Source organism: Lissotriton vulgaris, chromosome 11, assembly GCF_964263255.1.
Source record: "Lissotriton vulgaris chromosome 11, aLisVul1.2, whole genome shotgun sequence".
Lineage (NCBI taxonomy): Eukaryota > Metazoa > Chordata > Amphibia > Caudata > Salamandridae > Lissotriton > Lissotriton vulgaris.
Window position 1 is genome coordinate 10,717,846 of NC_141699.1, and position 20,817 is coordinate 10,738,662.

The 20,817-nt window shown below is 47.6% G+C and overlaps 1 protein-coding gene across 2 annotated transcripts in view; it reads right to left on the bottom strand.

The window, feature by feature from the left end:
- The window catches only part of EP400 (E1A binding protein p400), a 657,563-nt gene that overhangs the window by 409,620 nt on the left and 227,126 nt on the right, over positions 1 to 20,817 (bottom strand). For both annotated transcript variants that reach the window (XM_086942653.1, XM_086942654.1), the window contains one exon: positions 18,503 to 18,669. In XM_086942653.1, coding sequence (XP_086798779.1) covers positions 18,503 to 18,669 — 167 coding nt within the window. The remainder of the gene's footprint in view (positions 1 to 18,502; positions 18,670 to 20,817) is intronic.

The window sequence follows — 20,817 nt, forward strand, 5'->3', positions numbered from 1 at the left end:
TCTATGCCCCCCCCCTGCAATGGGCCCTGGCTGAGAAGCTGTTCACAGTGTGGGAGGACATCCCCGAATCCCTGGCGGTGGTTGGGGGTGATTGGAATGATGTGATGGACGCGTGTGTGGATCGCCGGCAGTGCCAGGAAGTAGGTGAGACCGCCCCTCCCCCCCCACACACCAGACTGCATGCTATGACTGAGGGACTGGGCTGGACGGATACCTGGAGACATATGCACCCTACAACACGCGAGTATACGTATGTATCTGCTGTGCATGGCTCCTACTCAAGATTGGACTATGTGTTTGTGCCTGGTAACTACTTGTGTAGAGTGAAGAGTGCTGACATCTTGCCGAGGGGCCTGTCCGATCACTCCCCGGTATCGATTAGGGTGGAACTCCGTAGACAACGCCAGCCGTTTAGATGGAGGATGTCCTCGTGGCATTTCCAACAGCCTGCCTATGTGAAACACTTGCGAGAAGCGATAGACCTGTATTGGCGAGAAAACCTAGTTGGAGACATCGACGCAGGGGTGGTATGGGAGGCCATGAAGCCCACTATACGAGGAGTAGACATCACACAGGTGGAAACCTTAGAACAGCAAAACCGAGTGGGGGGCGATGAAGCCGGGCTACGGCTGCTTCTCCAGGATCAACAAGCCTATACATCTGTCCTACTCGATGAGGCAAAACAGGCGTGGCTAGCCACGCGCAGTAGAATATACCAATGGGGGGATAAGTCATGTACGATGCTCCATAGACTCTGCCAACATAACCTCCAGCCGCTTACCCTGCCGGGCCTCACGTCCGACGACGGCGAGGTCCTTACTGACCCAGTCGAGCTAGCAGCGAGTTTTGCCACATACTTCGCAACTCAGTTCGCCCCATGCGACCATCTATCGGCTGACGAGGTGGCTAACTTTATCGATGGCATGCCCCCTAAGGCGATGTCGGATGAGACCAGGAGGGCCCTCGATGCACCCCTTACAGCTGAGGAACTGGGCGATGCCCTGGGACAGCTTAATACCGGGAAGGTCCCTGGCCCGAGTGGCTACCCGAGTGAGTTTTACAAGAAGTTTCATATACAACTGGGGTCCCATTATCACCGTGCACTCGAGACGGCGCGTGAACAGGGCACACTGCCCCAAGACTGGCGACATGCCGAGATTGTAGTATTTCAGAAACCAGGTAGACCCCCAGAGAGACACGACTCGTATCGCCCCATTTCATTACTCAATATTGAGCCTAAGGTCCTGGCTAAGGCCCTGGCGAATCGATTATCCCCGCATATAACAGACCTAGTGCATCCAGACCAGGCCGGGTTCATGCCTCATAGAGCGACGCGGCATAACATCCGACACGCACAGGCAGCAATTGGCGCCATGGGAGTCACAGGAGAACAAGCGGCTCTGTTGCTAGCTGATATCAACAAGGCCTTTGACTCCGTCAGTTGGACATATCTTTTTGCACTTTTGCCCCGTCTCAATCTAGGCCCAGTCTTTTTGTCCTATATCAGGCTACTATACACAGACATTACGGCCTCGGTACGTGTTGCAGGAGCGGTGTCGGAGACGTTTCACATTGGACGAGGGACCCGACTGGGGTGCCCGCTCTCCCCCTATCTATTCGCTCTGGTCATGGAGCCACTGGCTGCCTGGGTGCGTATAGATGCACAAATGCGGGGCTTTGTATGGAACGACAACTTATCGGATAGAATTGCGCTTTACGTGGACGATGTCCTCTTCTTTCTTACCGATTTGCAGCGCTCTGGACCGCGCGTACTGGAAATTATGCGAATCTTTGGGGAAGTCTCAGGCCTTTATCTGAACCTGAGGAAATCTACCCTATGGGTGCTGAGTGGGGACACCACAACGGGTCCCTGGACATTGAGACTGCAGGTGGCTACGAATGGCCTGAAATATCTGGGGGTGTTCCTGTCGGAGTCAGCGAACGTTGCCTGGGAACGCAACATAGTGCCCGTTTGGGACCGAGTTCAGACGGATGTCAAAACTTGGTCTCGGATGCCCCTGTCTATATTTGGCAGATCTGCGATTTTTAAGATGGTCGCGCTCCCGCGTCTCCTCTACCAATTGCAGAATCATCCCTATCCAATTGCACCCCGGTGGTTCCGACAGATCAACTCGGTCTTGGGCCGCTTTCTTTGGGCTGGGGGGGGCGGCCAGAGTAGCACTGCGTACATGCTTCTTGTCCACTTACTGCGGAGGTCTGGCCACCTCGGATCTACTGTCCTATTACCAAGCCGCTCATCTGCTAATCCTGAACGAATGGTGGTATGGCGACGGCGGGGATCCGGCATATGCCCTGGAAGGCACAACGATGGGCGACAATACGCTCCACACAATTCTCTACTCAGCCCGTTTGCGCCGGAAGCTACCGAGGGTCACAAGACTCGTCTTTGCTGTATGGCGACAGGCCTTGCGCCGCATGGGCTGGTGGGGTCGACTGACCGCTGAGACACCGCTATGGCATAACGGCCTGCTACCCGAATTGTCGGCCTTATCAGGATTCGACGGCTGGGACGCGATCAGGATCTCACAGCTAGGACATGAGATGTCCGGGACAAAGCTCAAGTCCTTTCAGGCGCTTAGCACCGAATTTAGTGCCCCAGTCCCAATTTTTTAGGTACTTACAATTCAGACACGCACTAATGGCCAGTATTGCCAACATTGACTCGCTTCCTGAATTTAGTCCAATTGAGGCGAAAGTCTTTATGGGTGACCTAGGGGACAAGAAAGTCTCTTGTATATATCAGACGATGGTCACTCATTGTTCCTCCACCCTTCTTCCATTAAAGACTACTTGGGAAGTCGATATTGGCCCCCTAGATGAAGATGATTGGAGGGAGGCCCTAGAGTCCCCTAGGGAGGCAGCCATCGCCATACGGTTTAGACTAATCCAATTCAAAATTCTCCATAGAGCCTACTACACCCGTGAGCGTCTGTGGAAAGCAGGCTTGATTGGATCCCTGGAATGTTTGCGCTGTGGTGATGCGGTAGGCACTTTGCTCCACACGGTATGGTCATGCCCTAGGCTGGTTGGCTTCTGGAGGGGTGTGTGGGGCTGCCTGTCGGAGGTGCTGGGCTGGACTCTTCCTCGCACTCATCGCCTGGGCCTACTCCACATCCTAGAGGGGGTTGGTGGAAACATATACAAACGTCACTTGTTGCTCCTGGGGCTGGTAGTGGCCAAAAGAGACTTGGCTTGAGCGTGGAAAGATGTGAGGGCCCCCCCCCCACCCCCCCCCCCCCCCGAGTGCATGGAGAGCCGGAATGGACTTTTGTATGGGTCTAGAGCGACCGATCTTTGAAGCACGAGGGTGCCCCCGCAAACATTTTAAGGTGTGGAAGAGGTGGGCTGATTATAGGGGGTTGACACTGGACCCTCCGGCAGAACTAGAAGAAGATCTTTAGTCCCCCGATATATGCAAGTCCTTGCAATACGCCACAAAAGAATTATCCCCAAAAAAGATGTCCATAAACAATGGGCCTATTTTTTTTAAAGAAAGTGTTTCTTTTAGATATTGGCTTATGGGGACAGGGACAACACTGGGGTCTGTATCCTGGGGCTATATAGCATGTCCCATAGGAACCATCTGTTCAAATATAACCTCTTCTCTTGAGATTATACTTTCTGCAACATTGCTGGTAATAATAATTTTTGCCCTATGGAGAAACAAGTGTCTCTGATCTTAGATGATGACATGATTTGTTTGGTAAAGTAAATGTTTAGTGCGGAATCATGAATACAGTCTAATGTTCAGATGTGAATGACAATAATGATAACGCTGTTTCTGGTAACTGCAATTTTGAAAACAAGAATACACGAAGACCTGTCTTTATATAATATGTGAATAATTGAATGTCTTTTTGCTCGATAATATTACCTTATCCTTTGGGTTTGTTCGCGGGTATATAATGAGACTTTTAATAGATTGACTATGCAGCACAAGAATTTAGAGAAATGGTCAAATAATGTATTGATGCGAAAGCTGCATTTTTAAACTGAAGGATGTTTTTAATTTTGGTCTACTTTGGTGTATGTAATGTTTTTTGTATATTTATTCACGTGTGTACACAATTTGGTTTGAAGTAACTTACACAGGTTTTTTGTATGCTTCACTTTATGATTTACAGCCCTGAAGAAGTTCCGCTTGACGGAACGAAACGCGTTGGCTGGTATCTCAATTGGAATATTAAAAGAACTCTGAACTTTTTTGCAATTACGGATTCAGCGTTTTTCATTTGGAACATTCTTGATTACAGACTTTATCACCCACATATGGTGGAGATCCAAATTCTAAAGCGGTGCTTTTCAAAATTTGATACAATACGCCACAAGTAGCATGTCACGATTAAACACCGAAGCTAATTGTACACACGTGCACGGGGTTAGGGTGGGGCACAGGGGAGGGTGTGGGAGAGTTGGGTAGTTGGGGTTGATAGGGGTAGGGGAGGGTGTAGCTGTGTTCTCTTATAAATGCTTTCTCTTGACTCCTTGATTGGATGCTTGGTCCTATGCTGAAACTGTACCAAAAAGCTTGGTGGTGTTCTCGTGATTGTGGGGAGCCACGCGTATTACTTGCCCGATCCTACAAATAAAATTTGTTGTGAAAAAAAAAAAGTAATTGTCTAAATATGGGTTGAATCTCCATAGAAAACAATACTGACAGCATTAGAAAAGGATCCTAATGATGGGGTCGACCGGAGCAGAGGAGAGAGGAGCACGCAATCAAACCAGACGATGGAAAATAAACAACCTAACAATGGAGTCGATGAGAGCAAGAGGAGGAGTCACTATAACTTGTGATTCAAAAGATTCTTTGAAGAAAAACAACTTGCACATTTCCAACCCCAAAACTAGACTTATGAGCACATGTATCTACAGCCACACATGCCACCAAACGTGTGTCTGTGTGTATATATATATATATAGCTTTATATATATCCATCTATAAAGATCATCTATAAATCTATCTCTCTATAAATCTATCTCTCTATATCTCACTCACTATGTGTGTGTATATATATATATATATATATATATATATATATATATATATATATATATATATATATATTGATTCACAATTGCCCTTAAGCTTTTCCAGGACACACTCGTGTTTAGCCAGCCATCCGGCCTGTCTGGATACTCGTCCCCACTTCCTCTCAGGTAAGCTGTGGTGCCTGACGCGTTTCGGGGCCAGCTGCCCCTTAATCATAGGCGGCTCGGTAAGTGCACTTCAAAGGCTCGTTTTTATTTGTAACTTTTGCAAGCATGCTCGTCATTGGTTCACAGTTCATTTTTGAAAACATATTGCATGCTGGGAATCGTATTTTCCAATTCGAGTCTCTGGGTCACTCTTTGGTTTAGAGCAGTCATTCAATTCCCTAAGTGGGATACCTTCAAGTTGTGGAGATGCAATTTGATCCGGCTTCACACACTTTCGCGGACGAGCATAGTTCAATCCGCAGCCCCTCTTGTCAGTTTCCCGCTGCCGGTGACAAGAGACGGTGCATCCTGACGCGGTAAGAGCACCGCGCTGCATAAATTGATTCACAATTGCCCTTAAGCTTTTCCAGGACACACTCGTGTTTAGCCAGCCATCCGGCCTGTCTGGATACTCGTCCCCACTTCCTCTCAGGTAAGCTGTGGTGCCTGACGCGTTTCGGGGCCAGCTGCCCCTTAATCATAGGCGGCTCGGTAAGTGCACTTCAAAGGCTCGTTTTTATTTGTAACTTTTGCAAGCATGCTCGTCATTGGTTCACAGTTCATTTTTGAAAACATATTGCATGCTGGGAATCGTATTTTCCAATTCGAGTCTCTGGGTCACTCTTTGGTTTAGAGCAGTCATTCAATTCCCTAAGTGGGATACCTTCAAGTTGTGGAGATGCAATTTGATCCGGCTTCACACACTTTCGCGGACGAGCATAGTTCAATCCGCAGCCCCTCTTGTCAGTTTCCCGCTGCCGGTGACAAGAGACGGTGCATCCTGACGCGGTAAGAGCACCGCGCTGCATAAATTGATTCACAATTGCCCTTAAGCTTTTCCAGGACACACTCGTGTTTAGCCAGCCATCCGGCCTGTCTGGATACTCGTCCCCACTTCCTCTCAGGTAAGCTGTGGTGCCTGACGCGTTTCGGGGCCAGCTGCCCCTTAATCATAGGCGGCTCGGTAAGTGCACTTCAAAGGCTCGTTTTTATTTGTAACTTTTGCAAGCATGCTCGTCATTGGTTCACAGTTCATTTTTGAAAACATATTGCATGCTGGGAATCGTATTTTCCAATTCGAGTCTCTGGGTCACTCTTTGGTTTAGAGCAGTCATTCAATTCCCTAAGTGGGATACCTTCAAGTTGTGGAGATGCAATTTGATCCGGCTTCACACACTTTCGCGGACGAGCATAGTTCAATCCGCAGCCCCTCTTGTCAGTTTCCCGCTGCCGGTGACAAGAGACGGTGCATCCTGACGCGGTAAGAGCACCGCGCTGCATAAATTGATTCACAATTGCCCTTAAGCTTTTCCAGGACACACTCGTGTTTAGCCAGCCATCCGGCCTGTCTGGATACTCGTCCCCACTTCCTCTCAGGTAAGCTGTGGTGCCTGACGCGTTTCGGGGCCAGCTGCCCCTTAATCATAGGCGGCTCGGTAAGTGCACTTCAAAGGCTCGTTTTTATTTGTAACTTTTGCAAGCATGCTCGTCATTGGTTCACAGTTCATTTTTGAAAACATATTGCATGCTGGGAATCGTATTTTCCAATTCGAGTCTCTGGGTCACTCTTTGGTTTAGAGCAGTCATTCAATTCCCTAAGTGGGATACCTTCAAGTTGTGGAGATGCAATTTGATCCGGCTTCACACACTTTCGCGGACGAGCATAGTTCAATCCGCAGCCCCTCTTGTCAGTTTCCCGCTGCCGGTGACAAGAGACGGTGCATCCTGACGCGGTAAGAGCACCGCGCTGCATAAATTGATTCACAATTGCCCTTAAGCTTTTCCAGGACACACTCGTGTTTAGCCAGCCATCCGGCCTGTCTGGATACTCGTCCCCACTTCCTCTCAGGTAAGCTGTGGTGCCTGACGCGTTTCGGGGCCAGCTGCCCCTTAATCATAGGCGGCTCGGTAAGTGCACTTCAAAGGCTCGTTTTTATTTGTAACTTTTGCAAGCATGCTCGTCATTGGTTCACAGTTCATTTTTGAAAACATATTGCATGCTGGGAATCGTATTTTCCAATTCGAGTCTCTGGGTCACTCTTTGGTTTAGAGCAGTCATTCAATTCCCTAAGTGGGATACCTTCAAGTTGTGGAGATGCAATTTGATCCGGCTTCACACACTTTCGCGGACGAGCATAGTTCAATCCGCAGCCCCTCTTGTCAGTTTCCCGCTGCCGGTGACAAGAGACGGTGCATCCTGACGCGGTAAGAGCACCGCGCTGCATAAATTGATTCACAATTGCCCTTAAGCTTTTCCAGGACACACTCGTGTTTAGCCAGCCATCCGGCCTGTCTGGATACTCGTCCCCACTTCCTCTCAGGTAAGCTGTGGTGCCTGACGCGTTTCGGGGCCAGCTGCCCCTTAATCATAGGCGGCTCGGTAAGTGCACTTCAAAGGCTCGTTTTTATTTGTAACTTTTGCAAGCATGCTCGTCATTGGTTCACAGTTCATTTTTGAAAACATATTGCATGCTGGGAATCGTATTTTCCAATTCGAGTCTCTGGGTCACTCTTTGGTTTAGAGCAGTCATTCAATTCCCTAAGTGGGATACCTTCAAGTTGTGGAGATGCAATTTGATCCGGCTTCACACACTTTCGCGGACGAGCATAGTTCAATCCGCAGCCCCTCTTGTCAGTTTCCCGCTGCCGGTGACAAGAGACGGTGCATCCTGACGCGGTAAGAGCACCGCGCTGCATAAATTGATTCACAATTGCCCTTAAGCTTTTCCAGGACACACTCGTGTTTAGCCAGCCATCCGGCCTGTCTGGATACTCGTCCCCACTTCCTCTCAGGTAAGCTGTGGTGCCTGACGCGTTTCGGGGCCAGCTGCCCCTTAATCATAGGCGGCTCGGTAAGTGCACTTCAAAGGCTCGTTTTTATTTGTAACTTTTGCAAGCATGCTCGTCATTGGTTCACAGTTCATTTTTGAAAACATATTGCATGCTGGGAATCGTATTTTCCAATTCGAGTCTCTGGGTCACTCTTTGGTTTAGAGCAGTCATTCAATTCCCTAAGTGGGATACCTTCAAGTTGTGGAGATGCAATTTGATCCGGCTTCACACACTTTCGCGGACGAGCATAGTTCAATCCGCAGCCCCTCTTGTCAGTTTCCCGCTGCCGGTGACAAGAGACGGTGCATCCTGACGCGGTAAGAGCACCGCGCTGCATAAATTGATTCACAATTGCCCTTAAGCTTTTCCAGGACACACTCGTGTTTAGCCAGCCATCCGGCCTGTCTGGATACTCGTCCCCACTTCCTCTCAGGTAAGCTGTGGTGCCTGACGCGTTTCGGGGCCAGCTGCCCCTTAATCATAGGCGGCTCGGTAAGTGCACTTCAAAGGCTCGTTTTTATTTGTAACTTTTGCAAGCATGCTCGTCATTGGTTCACAGTTCATTTTTGAAAACATATTGCATGCTGGGAATCGTATTTTCCAATTCGAGTCTCTGGGTCACTCTTTGGTTTAGAGCAGTCATTCAATTCCCTAAGTGGGATACCTTCAAGTTGTGGAGATGCAATTTGATCCGGCTTCACACACTTTCGCGGACGAGCATAGTTCAATCCGCAGCCCCTCTTGTCAGTTTCCCGCTGCCGGTGACAAGAGACGGTGCATCCTGACGCGGTAAGAGCACCGCGCTGCATAAATTGATTCACAATTGCCCTTAAGCTTTTCCAGGACACACTCGTGTTTAGCCAGCCATCCGGCCTGTCTGGATACTCGTCCCCACTTCCTCTCAGGTAAGCTGTGGTGCCTGACGCGTTTCGGGGCCAGCTGCCCCTTAATCATAGGCGGCTCGGTAAGTGCACTTCAAAGGCTCGTTTTTATTTGTAACTTTTGCAAGCATGCTCGTCATTGGTTCACAGTTCATTTTTGAAAACATATTGCATGCTGGGAATCGTATTTTCCAATTCGAGTCTCTGGGTCACTCTTTGGTTTAGAGCAGTCATTCAATTCCCTAAGTGGGATACCTTCAAGTTGTGGAGATGCAATTTGATCCGGCTTCACACACTTTCGCGGACGAGCATAGTTCAATCCGCAGCCCCTCTTGTCAGTTTCCCGCTGCCGGTGACAAGAGACGGTGCATCCTGACGCGGTAAGAGCACCGCGCTGCATAAATTGATTCACAATTGCCCTTAAGCTTTTCCAGGACACACTCGTGTTTAGCCAGCCATCCGGCCTGTCTGGATACTCGTCCCCACTTCCTCTCAGGTAAGCTGTGGTGCCTGACGCGTTTCGGGGCCAGCTGCCCCTTAATCATAGGCGGCTCGGTAAGTGCACTTCAAAGGCTCGTTTTTATTTGTAACTTTTGCAAGCATGCTCGTCATTGGTTCACAGTTCATTTTTGAAAACATATTGCATGCTGGGAATCGTATTTTCCAATTCGAGTCTCTGGGTCACTCTTTGGTTTAGAGCAGTCATTCAATTCCCTAAGTGGGATACCTTCAAGTTGTGGAGATGCAATTTGATCCGGCTTCACACACTTTCGCGGACGAGCATAGTTCAATCCGCAGCCCCTCTTGTCAGTTTCCCGCTGCCGGTGACAAGAGACGGTGCATCCTGACGCGGTAAGAGCACCGCGCTGCATAAATTGATTCACAATTGCCCTTAAGCTTTTCCAGGACACACTCGTGTTTAGCCAGCCATCCGGCCTGTCTGGATACTCGTCCCCACTTCCTCTCAGGTAAGCTGTGGTGCCTGACGCGTTTCGGGGCCAGCTGCCCCTTAATCATAGGCGGCTCGGTAAGTGCACTTCAAAGGCTCGTTTTTATTTGTAACTTTTGCAAGCATGCTCGTCATTGGTTCACAGTTCATTTTTGAAAACATATTGCATGCTGGGAATCGTATTTTCCAATTCGAGTCTCTGGGTCACTCTTTGGTTTAGAGCAGTCATTCAATTCCCTAAGTGGGATACCTTCAAGTTGTGGAGATGCAATTTGATCCGGCTTCACACACTTTCGCGGACGAGCATAGTTCAATCCGCAGCCCCTCTTGTCAGTTTCCCGCTGCCGGTGACAAGAGACGGTGCATCCTGACGCGGTAAGAGCACCGCGCTGCATAAATTGATTCACAATTGCCCTTAAGCTTTTCCAGGACACACTCGTGTTTAGCCAGCCATCCGGCCTGTCTGGATACTCGTCCCCACTTCCTCTCAGGTAAGCTGTGGTGCCTGACGCGTTTCGGGGCCAGCTGCCCCTTAATCATAGGCGGCTCGGTAAGTGCACTTCAAAGGCTCGTTTTTATTTGTAACTTTTGCAAGCATGCTCGTCATTGGTTCACAGTTCATTTTTGAAAACATATTGCATGCTGGGAATCGTATTTTCCAATTCGAGTCTCTGGGTCACTCTTTGGTTTAGAGCAGTCATTCAATTCCCTAAGTGGGATACCTTCAAGTTGTGGAGATGCAATTTGATCCGGCTTCACACACTTTCGCGGACGAGCATAGTTCAATCCGCAGCCCCTCTTGTCAGTTTCCCGCTGCCGGTGACAAGAGACGGTGCATCCTGACGCGGTAAGAGCACCGCGCTGCATAAATTGATTCACAATTGCCCTTAAGCTTTTCCAGGACACACTCGTGTTTAGCCAGCCATCCGGCCTGTCTGGATACTCGTCCCCACTTCCTCTCAGGTAAGCTGTGGTGCCTGACGCGTTTCGGGGCCAGCTGCCCCTTAATCATAGGCGGCTCGGTAAGTGCACTTCAAAGGCTCGTTTTTATTTGTAACTTTTGCAAGCATGCTCGTCATTGGTTCACAGTTCATTTTTGAAAACATATTGCATGCTGGGAATCGTATTTTCCAATTCGAGTCTCTGGGTCACTCTTTGGTTTAGAGCAGTCATTCAATTCCCTAAGTGGGATACCTTCAAGTTGTGGAGATGCAATTTGATCCGGCTTCACACACTTTCGCGGACGAGCATAGTTCAATCCGCAGCCCCTCTTGTCAGTTTCCCGCTGCCGGTGACAAGAGACGGTGCATCCTGACGCGGTAAGAGCACCGCGCTGCATAAATTGATTCACAATTGCCCTTAAGCTTTTCCAGGACACACTCGTGTTTAGCCAGCCATCCGGCCTGTCTGGATACTCGTCCCCACTTCCTCTCAGGTAAGCTGTGGTGCCTGACGCGTTTCGGGGCCAGCTGCCCCTTAATCATAGGCGGCTCGGTAAGTGCACTTCAAAGGCTCGTTTTTATTTGTAACTTTTGCAAGCATGCTCGTCATTGGTTCACAGTTCATTTTTGAAAACATATTGCATGCTGGGAATCGTATTTTCCAATTCGAGTCTCTGGGTCACTCTTTGGTTTAGAGCAGTCATTCAATTCCCTAAGTGGGATACCTTCAAGTTGTGGAGATGCAATTTGATCCGGCTTCACACACTTTCGCGGACGAGCATAGTTCAATCCGCAGCCCCTCTTGTCAGTTTCCCGCTGCCGGTGACAAGAGACGGTGCATCCTGACGCGGTAAGAGCACCGCGCTGCATAAATTGATTCACAATTGCCCTTAAGCTTTTCCAGGACACACTCGTGTTTAGCCAGCCATCCGGCCTGTCTGGATACTCGTCCCCACTTCCTCTCAGGTAAGCTGTGGTGCCTGACGCGTTTCGGGGCCAGCTGCCCCTTAATCATAGGCGGCTCGGTAAGTGCACTTCAAAGGCTCGTTTTTATTTGTAACTTTTGCAAGCATGCTCGTCATTGGTTCACAGTTCATTTTTGAAAACATATTGCATGCTGGGAATCGTATTTTCCAATTCGAGTCTCTGGGTCACTCTTTGGTTTAGAGCAGTCATTCAATTCCCTAAGTGGGATACCTTCAAGTTGTGGAGATGCAATTTGATCCGGCTTCACACACTTTCGCGGACGAGCATAGTTCAATCCGCAGCCCCTCTTGTCAGTTTCCCGCTGCCGGTGACAAGAGACGGTGCATCCTGACGCGGTAAGAGCACCGCGCTGCATAAATTGATTCACAATTGCCCTTAAGCTTTTCCAGGACACACTCGTGTTTAGCCAGCCATCCGGCCTGTCTGGATACTCGTCCCCACTTCCTCTCAGGTAAGCTGTGGTGCCTGACGCGTTTCGGGGCCAGCTGCCCCTTAATCATAGGCGGCTCGGTAAGTGCACTTCAAAGGCTCGTTTTTATTTGTAACTTTTGCAAGCATGCTCGTCATTGGTTCACAGTTCATTTTTGAAAACATATTGCATGCTGGGAATCGTATTTTCCAATTCGAGTCTCTGGGTCACTCTTTGGTTTAGAGCAGTCATTCAATTCCCTAAGTGGGATACCTTCGGATTGAACTATGCTCGTCCGCGAAAGTGTGTGAAGCCGGATCAAATTGCATCTCCACAACTTGAAGGTATCCCACTTAGGGAATTGAATGACTGCTCTAAACCAAAGAGTGACCCAGAGACTCGAATTGGAAAATACGATTCCCAGCATGCAATATGTTTTCAAAAATGAACTGTGAACCAATGACGAGCATGCTTGCAAAAGTTACAAATAAAAACGAGCCTTTGAAGTGCACTTACCGAGCCGCCTATGATTAAGGGGCAGCTGGCCCCGAAACGCGTCAGGCACCACAGCTTACCTGAGAGGAAGTGGGGACGAGTATCCAGACAGGCCGGATGGCTGGCTAAACACGAGTGTGTCCTGGAAAAGCTTAAGGGCAATTGTGAATCAATTTATGCAGCGCGGTGCTCTTACCGCGTCAGGATGCACCGTCTCTTGTCACCGGCAGCGGGAAACTGACAAGAGGGGCTGCGGATTGAACTATGCTCGTCCGCGAAAGTGTGTGAAGCCGGATCAAATTGCATCTCCACAACTTGAAGGTATCCCACTTAGGGAATTGAATGACTGCTCTAAACCAAAGAGTGACCCAGAGACTCGAATTGGAAAATACGATTCCCAGCATGCAATATGTTTTCAAAAATGAACTGTGAACCAATGACGAGCATGCTTGCAAAAGTTACAAATAAAAACGAGCCTTTGAAGTGCACTTACCGAGCCGCCTATGATTAAGGGGCAGCTGGCCCCGAAACGCGTCAGGCACCACAGCTTACCTGAGAGGAAGTGGGGACGAGTATCCAGACAGGCCGGATGGCTGGCTAAACACGAGTGTGTCCTGGAAAAGCTTAAGGGCAATTGTGAATCAATTTATGCAGCGCGGTGCTCTTACCGCGTCAGGATGCACCGTCTCTTGTCACCGGCAGCGGGAAACTGAAAAGAGGGGCTGCGGATTGAACTATGCTCGTCCGCGAAAGTGTGTGAAGCCGGATCAAATTGCATCTCCACAACTTGAAGGTATCCCACTTAGGGAATTGAATGACTGCTCTAAACCAAAGAGTGACCCAGAGACTCGAATTGGAAAATACGATTCCCAGCATGCAATATGTTTTCAAAAATGAACTGTGAACCAATGACGAGCATGCTTGCAAAAGTTACAAATAAAAACGAGCCTTTGAAGTGCACTTACCGAGCCGCCTATGATTAAGGGGCAGCTGGCCCCGAAACGCGTCAGGCACCACAGCTTACCTGAGAGGAAGTGGGGACGAGTATCCAGACAGGCCGGATGGCTGGCTAAACACGAGTGTGTCCTGGAAAAGCTTAAGGGCAATTGTGAATCAATTTATGCAGCGCGGTGCTCTTACCGCGTCAGGATGCACCGTCTCTTGTCACCGGCAGCGGGAAACTGACAAGAGGGGCTGCGGATTGAACTATGCTCGTCCGCGAAAGTGTGTGAAGCCGGATCAAATTGCATCTCCACAACTTGAAGGTATCCCACTTAGGGAATTGAATGACTGCTCTAAACCAAAGAGTGACCCAGAGACTCGAATTGGAAAATACGATTCCCAGCATGCAATATGTTTTCAAAAATGAACTGTGAACCAATGACGAGCATGCTTGCAAAAGTTACAAATAAAAACGAGCCTTTGAAGTGCACTTACCGAGCCGCCTATGATTAAGGGGCAGCTGGCCCCGAAACGCGTCAGGCACCACAGCTTACCTGAGAGGAAGTGGGGACGAGTATCCAGACAGGCCGGATGGCTGGCTAAACACGAGTGTGTCCTGGAAAAGCTTAAGGGCAATTGTGAATCAATTTATGCAGCGCGGTGCTCTTACCGCGTCAGGATGCACCGTCTCTTGTCACCGGCAGCGGGAAACTGACAAGAGGGGCTGCGGATTGAACTATACTCGTCCGCGAAAGTGTGTGAAGCCGGATCAAATTGCATCTCCACAACTTGAAGGTATCCCACTTAGGGAATTGAATGACTGCTCTAAACCAAAGAGTGACCCAGAGACTCGAATTGGAAAATACGATTCCCAGCATGCAATATGTTTTCAAAAATGAACTGTGAACCAATGACGAGCATGCTTGCAAAAGTTACAAATAAAAACGAGCCTTTGAAGTGCACTTACCGAGCCGCCTATGATTAAGGGGCAGCTGGCCCCGAAACGCGTCAGGCACCACAGCTTACCTGAGAGGAAGTGGGGACGAGTATCCAGACAGGCCGGATGGCTGGCTAAACACGAGTGTGTCCTGGAAAAGCTTAAGGGCAATTGTGAATCAATTTATGCAGCGCGGTGCTCTTACCGCGTCAGGATGCACCGTCTCTTGTCACCGGCAGCGGGAAACTGACAAGAGGGGCTGCGGATTGAACTATGCTCGTCCGCGAAAGTGTGTGAAGCCGGATCAAATTGCATCTCCACAACTTGAAGGTATCCCACTTAGGGAATTGAATGACTGCTCTAAACCAAAGAGTGACCCAGAGACTCGAATTGGAAAATACGATTCCCAGCATGCAATATGTTTTCAAAAATGAACTGTGAACCAATGACGAGCATGCTTGCAAAAGTTACAAATAAAAACGAGCCTTTGAAGTGCACTTACCGAGCCGCCTATGATTAAGGGGCAGCTGGCCCCGAAACGCGTCAGGCACCACAGCTTACCTGAGAGGAAGTGGGGACGAGTATCCAGACAGGCCGGATGGCTGGCTAAACACGAGTGTGTCCTGGAAAAGCTTAAGGGCAATTGTGAATCAATTTATGCAGCGCGGTGCTCTTACCGCGTCAGGATGCACCGTCTCTTGTCACCGGCAGCGGGAAACTGACAAGAGGGGCTGCGGATTGAACTATGCTCGTCCGCGAAAGTGTGTGAAGCCGGATCAAATTGCATCTCCACAACTTGAAGGTATCCCACTTAGGGAATTGAATGACTGCTCTAAACCAAAGAGTGACCCAGAGACTCGAATTGGAAAATACGATTCCCAGCATGCAATATGTTTTCAAAAATGAACTGTGAACCAATGACGAGCATGCTTGCAAAAGTTACAAATAAAAACGAGCCTTTGAAGTGCACTTACCGAGCCGCCTATGATTAAGGGGCAGCTGGCCCCGAAACGCGTCAGGCACCACAGCTTACCTGAGAGGAAGTGGGGACGAGTATCCAGACAGGCCGGATGGCTGGCTAAACACGAGTGTGTCCTGGAAAAGCTTAAGGGCAATTGTGAATCAATTTATGCAGCGCGGTGCTCTTACCGCGTCAGGATGCACCGTCTCTTGTCACCGGCAGCGGGAAACTGACAAGAGGGGCTGCGGATTGAACTATGCTCGTCCGCGAAAGTGTGTGAAGCCGGATCAAATTGCATCTCCACAACTTGAAGGTATCCCACTTAGGGAATTGAATGACTGCTCTAAACCAAAGAGTGACCCAGAGACTCGAATTGGAAAATACGATTCCCAGCATGCAATATGTTTTCAAAAATGAACTGTGAACCAATGACGAGCATGCTTGCAAAAGTTACAAATAAAAACGAGCCTTTGAAGTGCACTTACCGAGCCGCCTATGATTAAGGGGCAGCTGGCCCCGAAACGCGTCAGGCACCACAGCTTACCTGAGAGGAAGTGGGGACGAGTATCCAGACAGGCCGGATGGCTGGCTAAACACGAGTGTGTCCTGGAAAAGCTTAAGGGCAATTGTGAATCAATTTATGCAGCGCGGTGCTCTTACCGCGTCAGGATGCACCGTCTCTTGTCACCGGCAGCGGGAAACTGACAAGAGGGGCTGCGGATTGAACTATGCTCGTCCGCGAAAGTGTGTGAAGCCGGATCAAATTGCATCTCCACAACTTGAAGGTATCCCACTTAGGGAATTGAATGACTGCTCTAAACCAAAGAGTGACCCAGAGACTCGAATTGGAAAATACGATTCCCAGCATGCAATATGTTTTCAAAAATGAACTGTGAACCAATGACGAGCATGCTTGCAAAAGTTACAAATAAAAACGAGCCTTTGAAGTGCACTTACCGAGCCGCCTATGATTAAGGGGCAGCTGGCCCCGAAACGCGTCAGGCACCACAGCTTACCTGAGAGGAAGTGGGGACGAGTATCCAGACAGGCCGGATGGCTGGCTAAACACGAGTGTGTCCTGGAAAAGCTTAAGGGCAATTGTGAATCTATATATATATATATATATATAGAGAGAGAGAGAGAGAGAGAGAGAGAGAGATATATATATATATATATATATATATATATATATATATATATATATCTGTATATATAATACTCTTATAGGGGTTTCAGTCAAGCCTCTTTATCCATTACTCTGTGGTTAGGTCATTAACAATCTTGTTCCTTCCAAATCAGCATACAGCATGGAGCAATGAGTCAGACCACCTCACCTATTGGCTAACTTCACTTTGAGTGACAGCATTCTCCTCTTTCACACAATACACATTTGCACACAAAGAAGTTCACTTCAGAGCAATGGACTATTATGGTAATGTGTGCTTTTTGAGACCAAAAAAATGTACAAGGGCCTGGAAGGTCCCTCAAAATTTTAAAAAACCATGATAAAACAAAACAAGCACTGACAAAGCCAAAAAATATGGCAGCCAATGCCAGGGCAGTGACAATGCTGGTCGCTTATTGTTAAATGGAACACCTTTGGAAAAGGTTATTCAGCCAAATGTTTTTATTGTCAGTGGTGTTGTTTTATTTTCAAAGATGTTGACAAAACTGCATTTTAAAATGTTTATTTTAAATGTATTTTATATTCTAAATAATGATGGGAATTTAGTTATAATCATGGGAAACAGTTCCATCAACTAACTCAAATTACGTAAAACGAGGAACCAAATTAAGTGACTATGATGTGAATAAGTGTTTAACCACCACGCTACCATCAACAGGGCTTCCCCACCTTTCACTGAGACTAAAGACCAGCGAAATGGGCTTCTCATGGTTAGTTGAAACAGAAATCCAGGCTAGAGGAGGGAGTAGCATTCACACATGTTGAGTGGAGTGGTGTGGCTCACTGGTTAGAGGCGGCAGACCCGGAAGCAGAAGTCGGCCCGGGACCAGGGTTCAATTCCCGACGCGGCAGGGTCGTGGACCAGGGTCAGCAGACTCGATAATTCTCACCTCGGGGCCTACTCTAACCAGGGGTCCCACTGGGCAACTCTGGGCATTAGCTTGCCTAATCTCCACAACCGCCCCATCAACGTCGGGGATGCCTGGCACCTTGGTGGCATTTCTTTAAGGCTCTCTTTCTCTCCCCAGGAAGATAACTACTCAGGCGGTAAATAAGGACAAAGCATACTTTGAAGAATCCACATCATAAACTCTGCCGACACTTACATTGCCTTTGGTGTGCCCAAGCATTGCACTTAGTGCACAGAGCTTCGACAAGTAAGATCTTAGCAGGCCCACCATTCCTTGTATAAACTTTCAGATTTTTTTTATGTGCATATTGCGTTGATGCAGTTTTTTTTAAGTGAAATTAGCATAAACATACTTTTAAATTCCCTTTTATCAGTCCATTTACGAGTATTTTTTCTCCAATGGAATAGCTCAAAGCTACTGAATAAGAACAGTTTTAAAAAGAGGAAACCACAAATAAAACATTAGCTTACTTTTCAAAACTAATAATGTTCACATTATGTAGTGCTTGTAGATGCAGCGTATAGAAAATGACATCTGAAGCATTTCAACGTCATGCACAGGAGTTGTACAAAATTAATTTGACACCACAATGCGTTGGTGGTTTTCACAAAAAAATTAATTTCAGAGTCTTATTAGTCCTAAAGTTGAAGAATGTCACAGGTATGTGAATGATGTTTTTAGTTAGGATACTGCGTTGGTGGTTTTCACGAAAAATTACATTTCAGAGTCTTATTAGTCCTAAAGTTGAAGAATGTCACAGGTATGTGAATGATGTTTTTAGTTAGGATACTAGCAGCACATCACTAATAGCAGAGTTGACAAAGCAATGGCGTTTGGAAAACTTTCCTTACCCTGGTTAGCTGATGCTGTGGCCACAGGTGGCCTCCCGCGCACCTGCGTCTGCGGTGTCACTGTGGCTGTGGTGGTAGTCGTGGTCACTGCGCGTGTTACTGGAGCACTTGGCAATGCTACAGTTTTACCCTCTGGCTTCTGGCCATAAGGCACTGGCAGAAACAAGCTGCAGAGTAGAGAAGGAAGTAATTAATCAAATTAGGGCACAAAATCAAGTAAAAGGAAAAAAATAGTTAATCTGAATCCTAGTTCTGTATAATAGGAGTCTTCACTGAAATCACAAGCATTAGAATATTGCTCCTTTAACACTTTAACAAACTGCAAGCCATAGAATTGTGGCATTGATAAACGCGAAAAATACAGCCTAAGGCCAATTTTCCAAATATCATGATTTTTTCTTAGAAAAAATAAACATTCAATCAACATTAACCTATGTAACAAAAACCACATGAATGACACACCTCAGGATACATCTTTAACCTGATTCTAATAAGAGAGAACAGGCAGGAAATGAAGGGAAGGGAAATGCTGCCACATAGGCAACAATCATGTAAGACAAACAGAATACTGCTCATTTCAGGAACCAGCAGCCCCCTTATCCCACTTGTACGCGATTTCATCGAAAAACAATTTCTTGTAATACTATTACTGAGAAACCATGTCACCTAAACCGTTCAGTTCTCTACAAAGTTCACACAGATCCTTTAAACCTACCCCCTGTGTAACCCCCAAACATCACTTTTTGTAAAACAAGAACAAGAAGAAAGAAGAAAGAAGACCTGCTGTGCAGCTGCTAACAAGAGGACGACACCAACTGACTTGGCCCCAGCCATACTGGCCTGTCGACCCTCGAACTTGCTCCAGCTAAATCCTGGCGAATCCTGTGGTCACCAAACTCGAAAACCCCGGAGGACCTGACTAGGACTTCTCCCCGGCGATTGTGACCACGAATCCAGCACCCAAGGACGCTCCTGACGATGCCTGCAGCCTCACAACCAGGGACCCCTCCAACCGCGACCAGATGAGGGTAATATTTACAGACACCAAAAGACACCCCTGCACCAGGCGCCCCACGGCCCCATGTGCCCAACTCCTGAGTGGCTACCTAACCTATAGCTTCCCAACTTACCTCTCGAGGTGGTGGTCGCACCTGAAGTGTCTCCGTTCCCAAGCTTGCAGCCATAGTTCGTCTTGCAGCTTTCCCATTGAAATACATTGGGCACCCGACGACATAAAAGCACCCTGCACGCAGCCGCCCGAGTGCCACTGGGAGTGCAGCATCTGCCCTATTCTACTTCCCCACGTGCCCTGTGTAAGTGACCAGGAGCTCAGCTCCCACAGCCGCGTGGCCAGCCTGCTAGCAGCCACCAACCAAAGACCCCCTGCTTGCCATAGGCTAGCATTGGGCCTACTCACTCTGCACCCGGCTGCCCCAGCGCCGCTGAGGGTGTAACCACTGCACCTACCTGACCCTGGGAGACCCCCGAGTCTACCCCTAGAAACTTAACTCTGCCAGTCGAGTACTTAACCAAAGACTGATAACTTGATTTTCTCCATAGGGTAACATTGGTTGGTTTTCACTTGGAAATTCTTCTAAGTGTCAAGTTTTGCAACTTTGAAATGTTCCTTAAAAATCATCCGATCAACGAAAACGAAATTACTCACCTGCTATCAGGAGAGATCCCAGTGCTGACCCACAAAAGTAATTACAACTGCCTGATTTTCTCCCATAGGATAACATTGCCTGGTTTTTGCCAGAAATTCTTCGAAGTGTCGATTTTCAAAACATACAAATATTCCTTAACAAGTATTGGAAACGCAATAGGGCTCGCATTAGGAAAGTTTGAGCTATTGGTCTTATAAATGAATTTTTTTTTATTTATGTGTTTTTTTTTAAGTAGCTAAATTAATAGCTTTGTCATTTACAATGCCAATAGTTATAACGATCGCAAATGTGAGACCTATAGCATTTGTAATGCAACATGTTTTGTATTTACGTGACTTAAATGTATTGATATTACAAATAACAATGGCTATTAATTTTTTTAAATAATTAATACTTAAATAATTTATTTAATTTGTAATGGCAATAGCTTAAACGTTTGTAAATAACTTTTGTGAAGATTATGTTCAGTGTTTTTTATTGTGACGAAAATCCAAGAACAGAAGTGAAATATTAACATCTTTTTGAGATTTGTAATAAAGCGTGAAAGCTTGAAAACAGCTTGAAACATTGAAAGAACATATTTGAACCAGTGGTGCTGTGGTTGCGCTGAGTGATGCTGTGGTTGCGCTGAGTGATGCGGTGGTTGCG